Source organism: Oryctolagus cuniculus, chromosome 3 (assembly GCF_964237555.1).
Source record: "Oryctolagus cuniculus chromosome 3, mOryCun1.1, whole genome shotgun sequence".
Lineage (NCBI taxonomy): Eukaryota > Metazoa > Chordata > Mammalia > Lagomorpha > Leporidae > Oryctolagus > Oryctolagus cuniculus.
In genome coordinates, this window is record NC_091434.1 from 24,595,695 (window position 1) to 24,607,532 (window position 11,838).

The 11,838-nt window shown below is 38.5% G+C and overlaps 1 protein-coding gene across 6 annotated transcripts in view; it reads left to right on the forward strand.

Annotated features, from left to right (window-relative positions):
- The window catches only part of BARD1 (BRCA1 associated RING domain 1), an 82,597-nt gene extending 72,986 nt beyond the window's left edge, over positions 1-9,611 (forward strand). For all 6 annotated transcript variants that reach the window (XM_008259118.4, XM_017343084.3, XM_051848238.2 and 3 more), the window contains 2 exons: positions 4,689-4,786; positions 5,760-9,611. In XM_008259118.4, coding sequence (XP_008257340.4) covers positions 4,689-4,786; positions 5,760-6,095 — 434 coding nt within the window. In that variant the 3' untranslated portion in view covers positions 6,096-9,611. The remainder of the gene's footprint in view (positions 1-4,688; positions 4,787-5,759) is intronic.
- The last annotated feature ends 2,227 nt before the right edge of the window (positions 9,612-11,838 follow it).

Below are 11,838 nucleotides of genomic sequence, written 5' to 3' on the forward strand. Positions count from 1 at the left end.
GCTGGGCCAGACCAAAACCAGAAACTTCTTACAGGTCTCTGACGTAAGTATAGGAACCCAAGTACCTGGGCCATCTTCTGCTGTTTTCCCAGGTGTATTAGCAGGGAACTGGATTGGAAGTGGATGCCAGTGTCGCAAGTGGCTGCCTTACCTGCCGTGCCACAATGTTGACCCCGAGTTTTGCTTAAAGGTCTTAAAGGGAAACAGAATATGGTCAAGTGCTTGGGCCCCTGTCACCTATATGGGGGACCTGGATGGTGTTCCAGGCTCCTGGCTTCAGCCTGGCCTAGCCCAGGCCATCTGGGGAGTGAACCAGCAGATAGAAGGTCTCTCCCTTTGTCTCTTCCTCCCTGTAACTGCCTTTCAAATAAATAAAAAAAATCTTTTTTTTTTTTTTAAAGAACTTAAAACTATTTGAAGAATGAATTTATACACAGCTAAGTAAAATGTTACATTCTACTCATTTGTGCCCAGTGAAATAACAATAAAACAACATCTTGATGCTCCATATTTTCCTAGTGATATTCTACTGTTTTGTTTTGTTTTGTTTTGTTTTGTTTGTTTTTTGGTTTTTTTTTTTTTTGGCAGGCAGGCAGGGTGGACAGTGAGAGAGAGAGACAGAGAGAAAGGTCTTCCTTTACCGTTGGTTCACTCTCCAATGGCTGCTGCGGGTGGTGCACTGTGCTGATCCGAAGCCAGGAGCCAGGTGCTTCTCCTGGTCTCCCATGCGGGTGCAGGGCCCAAGCACTTGGGCCATCCTCCACTGCACTCCCGGGCCACAGCAGAGAGCTGGCCTGGAAGAAGGGCAACCGGGACAGAATCTGGCGCCCCAACCAGGACTAGAACCCGGTGTGCTGGCACCGCAGGCAGAGGATTAGCCTATTGAGCCACGGTGCCGGCCCTACTCTTTTCTTTTAATACTTAATAGTTTCTTTTTATATTTGCTCAATATCAGAAATATAAAGAACTAAAACTCTATTTCATGTCTTACTAGTATTTTTGAGTCTCACTACTGTAATACATTTAAATCACTAATGCCTCCAGAATATTTAATTGCTAGCTCTTTTAAATTTATGATACAATATTTTTAAAAATTATATAGTTTCCAGAAACAACTTTGCATTGAAACACTTTTATTCAAAAAAATGGATTTTGCTTTTAACTTATTTGAAAGAAATGTTAAGTATAAAATATTTTTTATTATCTTCAACAAACCCAGTCTGCTCCCATAGCTGTTATTCTTCAAGAAGTTAGCCATTTTTAAATTGGAAGAACCAGAAAAGCTGAATCTGAAAACTATGAACTTACTCATGTTTAACTGTAACCCTTGACTTTTGTTCCCTAATTGACTCTGTAACAGAAATTCAAATCTATCAGGTTCTTTCACTCTCTGTACAAAAGTAGGAAGTTTCTTTTGCCATCATATGTTGAGACTTGAAACTGTCTCAATGATGTCCTTAATATCTTTAAACATAAGTGCGAATATGCTAGAAAAATAAAATTTGATAATGGGTTTTAATTGTTAGGAAATAAAGAATAAAATTTCATTTAAAATTAATCGTAGCCTTGTTTTTAAAAAACAAAATAAGCATTCAGATAATTTTACTGAAGGTTTAGGAATACAAAAAATTAGTGGGCCCTCCCTTTTGATTAATAGAGACTAAAATTCCTGTTGTACCTAGCATGTCTCAATAACTAGGATACAGCGAGAACAGAGGTGGGACACTGTTGTCTTAGGGAGTGGAGAGCATCAACTTTGCCATTATTATCTGTGATCTTAGAAGCTCACTTCATGTTTTTGCACTTGACTTTCTGGATCTATTAAACAAAAGATTTCAACTAGATATTTAGTCTTTTCTACTAAATTATATCATTCTGTACATTTTCAAATTAAGTATTGTGGGATTGTTGGAATAAATAAAATGCATTTAATAAATAGAGCTTAAACACGATTTTTTCTTCAAAAGATAGCAGCGTTTCCAGATTCTGCAGATGGACTCATATATCATGTAGCATGAGATGAAGCTTTATTATGTTGTCACTTTGGTATAATAGAGAAGAAACTTTCAGAATGGTTATCTCAAGTTCTGCTTCTAAAGTGGACTGGTACCCTGAGGAAGACAAAGACTTTTTTTGTCTTACCTAGAATCAGCTTTTCCTCTCTATCATAATTACTGGTCAGGAGGCCCTTTCTTACTCATAGACAGTGAATCAGTTTCTGTCAGATCAGTTCTTATTCTGGTACTTGAAGGAGATTGCCTGTTGGTTCAGTTTATATAGGAGCCCTTGTACAGGCATATGCGTAGTTTACAGACTAGTGATTTTTCTGTGTTTGTGTGATTCCAGTGCTGAATTAAGTAGGGAAAGGCTGGGCAAAATTTTATCACTGGTATTTTTCAAGAGTTCTCCAAAATACTATTAAGTTAGTATATTTCCAGCATATAGTCTAATTCTCAGTTGAAAGCAGATGTTTATACAGCCATAAATTTGTTCTGCTTCAGTTTTAAGGCATTGGATATCAAGTGGTGCAGGATGTAACATTTGGATATTCAAAACTACATTAAGATAGTTGTGAATTTGGATTTTTAACTCTGAAGTCTTACAGCTGCTGTGTAGTTGTTTATTTGTATGGACAGAATTCTGTTCTTTGGTTAATCTTTACTTATTTGAGAGGCAAGAGACAAAGATAAGAGGGAGACATCCTGTTCATTGCTTTGGATTTTTAACTCTGAAGTCTTACAGCTGCTGTGTAGTTGTTTATTTGTATGGACAGAATTCTGTTCTTTGGTTAATCTTTACTTATTTGAGAGGCAAGAGACAAAGATAAGAGGGAGACATCCTGTTCATTGCTTTACTCCTCAAATGCCCACCAAAGCTATGTTTGTGCTGGGGTTGAAGTCAGGAGCAGGAAGCTCATTCCAGGTGTCATCTGGGTGGTAGGAACCCAATTACTTGAAGCTGGAAGCAGGAGCCAGAACCAGGAATTGAAACCAGGTACCCCAATATGCAGTGTGAGCACCTTGACCACTAGGCTTACCATGCATTCCCTGCATGGAATTCTTAAATACTTAGGAGTTCAGTGAATTTTATAAAAACTTTTTCCTTTGTATAGACAATGAAGACACTAGTTATTATTACAACTTTGCCAATAACCTTTGCTATTAAGCTTCTGTTCCTTGGGAAAGTATGCTAGATGCTGAAGAATATGTAAATGAATAATGTATGGTTCCTACTCTCATGGAGTTTTCTCAGTGATTAAACTGACATTTTTGAGCAACATAATCTCAGTGTTATTAGATTGGAAATAATTGATCATAGTATCCATTTTCTAGAACATTTCTTGGCATTTTATCTGCAGAAGTCCTTGTGACTCAGGTGGTATTGTTATTTTCCTTTTTTCTTTCAGTAAGCAAGGAAATTGAAGCTTAAAACTTTAATTAGTTCAAAGCAAGTACTTGGGAGCCACCAAGTCTTATCAGTGATGATGACAGTCAGTATCTCAGGATGAGGCCTCTTGGTTAAATTGACTGTCACCCTACCCTTGATTGGTCCTGGGCATTCCTGAGGGCTCATATGATTTCTAGAGCTTAACCAGGCAGTTGGTGCTGGCTGCTAGCTAATGGCTGTTCATAGAGCTTCCCTGATCAGGAACCAGTTAATGGAATGACTTTAAAATGGTATCAGGCTGAGCTATCTCTGTCACTTTTGCTTTTTTTTTATTATCATTTTTAAATATTTATTTATTTATTTATTTGAAAGTCAGAGTTACACATTGAGAGGAGAGGCAGAGAGAGAGAGAGAGAGAGATCTTCCAACCACTGGTTCACTCCCCAATTGGCTGCAACAGCTGGAGCTATCCCGATCCGAAGCCAGGAGCCACTGCTTTCCCAGGCAATAGCAGAGAGCTGGATCGGAAGTTGAGCTGCCGGGACTCAAACTGGTCCCATATAGGATGCCGGTGCTGCAGGTGTGGCTTTACCTGTTACACCACAGCGCCCACCCCTACTCTTGCTTTTTAAACCAAAACTGTTAACACACTTATCCAAACTAGCAGAAGAATGTTCCTTTTTCCTTTGAAGCCAAACTAAATCATCTGTAGACTAGCAACTTTAAGTGTGTACCTGTTAAGTACCAAATGTGTTGCAGGCTCTACTTAATAATGAATACTGTTGAGCCCCTGTTATGTGGCTGGCTGTGCACTAAAGCACTTTCCTTAATGTCAGATCATTTCTAGGAGTTCAGACCTGACTTGTCAAAATGAACAGTGCAGGTGATAAATATGCAGTTCAGGTTATTGTAGAGTGGACTGAATGATAGACTGTATATTCACCTTTATTGGTGTAATTGCTATAAGTAAAAATGTAGACTTTTATTCTTGCATTTCAAAGTGTATTGATTTAGATTTTTCAGAAGATTAAAATTAGTTAATGTTCAGGACTAACTCCATTTACTTAATTCCCAGAAAGATTTCTTATATGTTCTTTGAATGGAAGACCAATTTTATTACAGTTTGTTTTGCCATAAGTAAGGTTCCTGTTTCTGTTTCAGAATAAAACTTACAGCAGCCATGAAAGAGAAAAACCTCTTAGGTAAATTGCCTAATTTCAATGAAAGAGAAATAATGATCATTTGATACTAAACTTTGCTTGTATCCCTTTTTGTGTGTGTGTGTCTTTTTTTTTGGCCAGGGGTAAAAGCATGTCTACAAAGTAAAACTTGTGAACAGGAAGAAAAATATGAAGTTCCTGATGGACCACAAAGAAGCAGGCTCAACCGAGAACAACTGGTATTTTTCTTTTGACATAGTTTTCATTGTAGTTATTATGACTTAATGTTGTTATCATCATCAGGAAAATCTTCTGCCCTTTCTACAAGTATGTGGGACTGATTAAAATTTTAATTGTGCTTATTTCAAGCACTTGGTCCTGAGAGGTTGCAGTGAGCAGTAAAATCCAAAAGGCAATCATTTCATACTGCTAATGGATTTTTGGCATCTTGAGCATTCTCATAAACCTTTCAGGAACTGAGGTATATCCCAGATACAGGAAGTAGCTTGAAAGAAGTTTTACAACATTGCTCAGATTTAGTTAGCATATGTCTTTATTGCCACATTGCAGTTTTAATGGATAATATTCAATTATTGTGTTGATGTGTCTGTATCAGAAATAACAAAAAATTCACAGAAGGAAGTTAGGAAATTTTATTTTCTCATTAAGTAGTACACTGAAGTGTGTTTCATAGCCAGTTGTATCCTTACCCATAGCTTCCTAATCTGTTGTGCCCCAATGCATATATCTCTGGAACCATTAGTACACCTTCCCCCCACCCCCAGTGGCTGCCACAAAGACCTTAGGTTGGGTGAATGTGGATGGCCAGAAGCAACCAAAGGCTTGTGGAAAAGATGTTACTTTTGTGATTTAATGAAGTTTAACCTGGTATTCTTCAATTGTATTTCAGAGATTCTAGAAATTCCTGATAATTGAAGTTTGATTAACAGTTTTAATCCTTTTAATGCAAAGGATACCTACAATTTTAGGAGACTAAAATGGAACGAAGATGATTTCAAAAAATTAGAAATAAGGAAAAAAATTGTGACTAGAGACCCTTTGAGTATTTTTCTTTGTCCAAAATACAGCTTTGCTCATTAGTCATTAAGTAGCTTCTTAACTGCTCATAACTATTGTTTTTGTTTCCTTTATTCATTGGCAGTGTTTTGGGATATTTTAATCCACTTTAAATTTTTTTTTTTCTGATTTCAGTTGCCAAAACTGTTTGATGGATGCTACTTCTATTTTGGAGGAACCTTCAAACACCTTCCAAAGGACAATCTTATTAAGCTTGTCACTGCAGCAGGGGGGCAGGTTCTCAGTAGGAGACCCAAGCCAGACAGTGATGTGACTCAAACTATCAACACAGTTGCATACCATGCCCAACCTGATTCTGATCAGCGCTTTTGCACACAGTATATCATCTATGAGGATTTCTCCCCTCATTATCACCCAGAAAGGATTCGGCAGGGCAAGGTCTGGATGGCCCCATCAAGCTGGTTTATAGGCTGTGTGATGGCCTTTGAGTTGCTTCCTCTTGACAGCTGAATATTACACCTTGTGAGCATTGGAAAGTGAACTTGCATAGTTGTGAGAACCCAACCATTGATCAGTCACATTTTTACAAATAGGTAATGTCATTCAAATTTTTTCTTCCTTGAATTAAACAGATTAGGGATTCACTCTATTTACCTTGTAGATGCTAATGTTGCTTAAATGGATTTTTCTTTTTAAAACTGGCACATGATTTTTGATTCATCACATCTGTTATTCATATTATCAGCCAGGAATAGTGAGAAGGTATCAGAGGTCTGGTTAAATATACAAGTGGTAGTGTTACTGTTTCATCCTCGTAATACTCTTTAGTGAAAAAAATTCACACTTGCCACCAGCAAAAATACTTTCCATCCTTTAGTAAACCAGGAATATTGTTAAATAGTTTACTCTTAATTTATTGTATTGAGAAGAGGATCGGATCTGAATGTGCACCAGCCAGAACTGTTCTTCTTACGTTGTGTTTTATTTAGTTTCTTACAATTCTCTTGAGTTTCTGTCCCTTCATTTTGATCCATTATTTTTATCTTTTGTGTTCATGAGGAAATCATGACTTCAATCTTAATGCTGTTTATTGCTGATGAAAATCAACATTGGGCTCATGGCACTCATTTTTATTGTGCACATATTCTTATTATCTCTCAGTTTGTAACTTTACTATATGCATATATGTACTTAAGAGCATTTTCTCTAACATTTTAATATCAGTATTTCTTAGAAGGTCTCATCAGTTTAGCAAATTGTCAATCAAATGTCAATATATTTAGAAGTGTCTTTTTTCTGATGGATCTTACTAAGTATTGCTATAATAATGTTTTTTGAACTTCTAAATTTCTTCCTTTGCAAAAATTTGTTTAATAGTTTTAGATTGGTCTGCGGACAGAGTTGGAGATTGCTTGACTAAGCACAGATTTTTTTTCCAGGTCACACAAAAGGCCTTAATGTGAAGTATAGGGACAAGAGTGGGAAGGACGTAATTGCCAGCACCAAAATAGCGAGGGCCTTAAGCTGTGGGCAGGACATCAGCTGAGAATGGGGTGGTGTCTCTGGTCTAACTGTTCCCATCTGTGAATCAGTAAGAACAGATCAGGTAATTCTGATACATTTTTTTAAGAGGCAGAATTTTTTTAATAAGTCTTTCTTAGAAATTGTATGTTGGTGTGATATTAAAGGTGTGGGGAAGCACACGCTATGAGATTGGCCAGCCACAGAGGACACTTTGCTCACTACAGTAATAGAATATCCCTGAGTTTACCATACTGACAGTCTTCTGAAGGTAATCAAAAATTTAAAGTCTACTTATTTGAAGTTTGAGATTCTACTGATCCTTTAAAAATACAGTTTACTTGAATTTCTTCTTTGACATATTATTTTTCCATTTCAACAAATATATTATGTGAGCAAAATAATATGCTTCTGACCTTGACCTTCCAAGCTGGTTGAGCTCTGAAGCACTCTCTAGGACTGGGCATGTATTTGTCCCAAATTTCATTCTAATGGAGAAGGATGAACACTGTAGTAACAAGCAAATCTGAGGAACTAGATAATGTCCAGGTTAAACAGTTCAAGGCTCTGGAACTTTAGTAGTCACTTTTATTGATACTGATTTCAGTCACTTTATTTTACCTGATAGGTCCCATTCCTAGACAGGTCTGAATCCCTGTTTGTAAAAATATATTTGGGGTTTCCTGTTTACCTGCCTTATTCGTTTTCTTGGTTTAGCACTCCCTCCTTATGCTTTTCTTCCTTCCCCACCCCAATGTTAAGCAGAATTATTTTTGGTTTCTTTAAATACTGTTTTGTGACAGTAGCTGATTTGTGTTAAGCTCTTGAAACTATAGATTGTATTTCCTGTATAGATACACTTGTAATTAATTTCATTTCAATCATAGATTCACACTTCCTTTTTATTTGACATAAATAATTAAATTTATTGGTGTTTCCATATGTATGTTTCTTTTGTAAAAGTGATTTACTCTGTTCTTAAAGAATGAAACTCGACTTGTGAAGAAATCTTTCCACTAACAAAAGCCCTATCTTTTTAACATTAATACTTTTTACATTAATTTTGAACAAAAATATTTCTAAAATAAGGTAGATACTTTATAAGCTTAAATTGTTCTGCATATAATGTGACTTTGATAGTTGGAATCATATTCAAAGAATCACACAGTGATTCCATCCTGGTTCTATTAAGGTCAGAGATCTATCAGCTTTTCTCTTTCTTAAATTTTTTCTCTTTTTAAAAATTTATTTATTTATTTATCTAAGAGGTAGAGTCACAGATGGAGGGAGGGAGAAACAGAGAAAAGTCTTCCCTCTGCTGATTCACTCCTCAAATGACCTTGATGGGCATAGCTGAGCTGATCTGAAGCCAAGATCCAGGAGCTTCAACCAAGTCTCCCACATGGGTTTAGGGGCCCATGTACTTGGGCCATCTTCCATGCTTTCCCAGACCATCAGCAGAGAGCCGAATTGGAAGAGAAGCAGCTGGGACACTAATGGGCACCCATATGGGATGCTAGTGCTACAGGCGAAGCTTAGTCTACTAATAGTTCACTCTCCAATTGGCTGCAATGGCTGGGGCTGAGCCCAAGCCAAAGCCAGGAGCCCAGAATTCAATAAGGGTCTCGTGTGAGTGGCAGGGGCCCACCCACTGTGTCATCTTCCAGTGCCTTCCCAAGTGCATTAGTAGACAACTGAATCTGAAGTGGAGCAGCCATCTGTTGATCCAGGGCTCCATTATGGGATGCCAGTGTAACATGCAACAGCTGAACCCTGTGCACCTCAATGCCAGCCTGAGATTTCAATCTTTGCACCAAATAAGCATATTTTAATTCCATTAAAGGACCCGTGTATTTCACATGACTGTTTTTTTGGTGTCTGCACTTGGCAGCTTTCTTCCCTTTTTTTTCCCTCTTGATAGCTATAGCTTTGTAGCTATTTATCTCTAATACTTTATCACATCTAATTTGTTTTTTCTTAATTGCTGAAAAATAGAAACAAGAGAGGAAATATATTAGAATTATGAATAAAATAAGGACAAATGTGCAGTGCAAGAGAGTTTTAGTGATTCACCTAAGAGATTCTTGAATTTCACTAAATAGAATTTGCTGTTTATGTCACCTGTCTCAATTTCTGTTGAGCCCACTCTGTGAATTGGTAGTTAGGTGATGTCTTCATAGAAGAAGAATGTCCTGGGAGGTCTGACGTTTCCTCTGGGAATGAGAAGATTCAGGGAAGAGGAAGCCATGTGGACAGTTGCTGCCTCTGTCGTTAGTGTAGAGAAGGGGTTAAAGTGTCCTAAAGGCTCGTGGACCTCTTTGTAGTCCAAATGCGAACATACGAAATAGCAGAAAAGTATGCTGATTTTACTCAATAATTAAAAGTTGCTATTTTCTTTGGAGGTGGCTTGAACTACAATTTGTGATCTTGATATATGCCTTGGTAAGTTATATTTTTTCGACACTGTATACATCAACTACTTAATAAATGAAGACTAAGCAGTTATCCTGTTGAGAGTTCTATTTTTTTTTTTTTTTTTGTCAATTAGTATCACTACATATTCTTTGGAATTAGGGATTGTTGTTTATTTGTGTAGCTTCGTAAGATACAAAGCATCCTTTTGATATTTGTAAGTTTCTATTAGAATTGTGATTTGGCAGCAGTAGAAAATGTTCTGGCCTGCTCTGACTGCGACCTGTCTTAAAGGGTTAATGACTAGCTCGCAGGAGGGGGACGCGTGTCCACTGACTTGAAGTCACACCTGGGCTAGTTTAACATCCCCGTACTAGCTTCTCTAACCTGTGTCTTCATTAATAAAGGGCGTGGGGAGGAATACTGTCCCTTCCCCGTGGATGAAAGCATGTACACAAGAACTGAGTACACCACAGCCTCTCACAGGACCACCTTCTGGGACCACCGCGAGCCACATGCTTCAGAGATGACTCTGAAAGAAGAGCCTGGAAAGGCGGCTTTGGTAGCACAGGTCATCTCAGTCCTGAGTAGCCCTAACCGTTGTCTCTCCCCTCCCCACACCACCTCTCACCCACAACCCCTCAGTTCGACAGCAGCCATCCTCCTGTCTTGGCTGTTCTGACATTAGCCCTAAGAACACCTACAATCTGGCTGGCCTGCCTCATTTCTCATCTCTGGTTTCTCTCTCTCCTGTCTGCACTGCTAGAGTTTTCCCATTGTATAGCTTCTCCTGATGACTCAACTAAACTTTTGTTCAACTGTCATCCTCTGGATGTATTTACTGTGGATACCATCACAGCTTAGGCCTCCACACTTAAGTTGTACACCTTGGAAAGTGCTGGTCAGATTTCTGTCAGTATTACGTTTTATTAATTTTTTTTTGACAGAGTTAGACAGTGAGAGAGAGATACAGAGAGAAAGGTCTTCCTTATGTCGGTTTACCCCCCAAAATGGTCGCTACAGCCGGCGCGCTGCGCCAATCCGAAGCCAGGAGCCAGGTGCTTCTTCCTGGTCTCCCGTGAGGGTGCAGGGCCCAAGGACTTAGGCCATCCTCCACTGCCTTCCTGGGCCACAGCAGAGAGCTGGACTGGAAGAGGAGCAACTGGGACAGAATCCGGCGCCCCAAACAGCACCAGAACCCGGGGTGCCAGCACTGCAGGCGGAGGATTAGCCAAGTGAGCCGCGGCGCCGGCCAGTGTTGCATTTTAGACCTTACATAGTCACCTTAGCTTGAGCTCCTGAAAGTGCTCCTGGGGTAACTTTACACATCTTCTTAGAAAAAAACATCTTTTGCGAGACTACTTAGTTTTCTTTATTAATACTACAAGTTTGCAACAAAACAATCCCTCATTTGCCTTCTGACTAATAAAATGTTGCCTAAAAATTCTGCAATGAAAGAAATAGGGAAGAATTTTCCTGAGTTTGAGTTTTTTTGTGTGTGTGTGTGTATGTGTGTGTGTGGCTTATTTCTTTTTTTTTTTAACTTTTATTTAATGAATATAAATTTCCAAAGTACGACCTATGGATTACAATGGCTTCCCCCCCCCATACCGTCCCTCCCACCCACAACCCTCCCCCCTCCCACTCCCTCTCCCCTTCCATTCACATCAAGATTCATTTTCGATTATCTTAATATACAGAAGATCAGCTTAGTATACATTAAGTAAGGATTTCAACAGTTTGCTCCCACACAGAAACATAAAGTGAAAAATAATAGATGATGTTTTTTAAATGATGATGAAATCAGATCAGACCTATTATCATGTTTAATCCCAGTGAGCGTCTAGTTGGGAATTGATAATTTCTTTTTTTTTTTTTTCAGAAGATCAGTTTAGTATGCATTAAGTAAAGATTTCAACAGTTTGCACCCCCATAGAAACACAAAGTGAAATATATTTTTTGAGTACTCATTATAGCATTAAATCTCAATGTACAGCACATTAAGGACAGAGATCCTACATGAGGAGTAAGTGCACAGTGACTCCTGTTGTTGACTTTACCAATTGACACTCCTGTCTATGGCATCAGTAATCTCCCTATGCTCCAGTCATGAGTTTCTAAGGCTATGGAAGCCCTCTGAGTTCTCCGACTCTTATCTTGTTTAGACAAGGTCATAGTCAAAGTGGAGGTTCTCTCCTCCCTTCAGAGAAAGGTACCTCCTTCTTTGAAGACCTGTTCTTTCCACTGGGATCTCACTCACAGAGATCTTTTTGCCAGAGTGTCTTGGCTTTCCATGCCTGAAATACTCTCATGGGCTTTT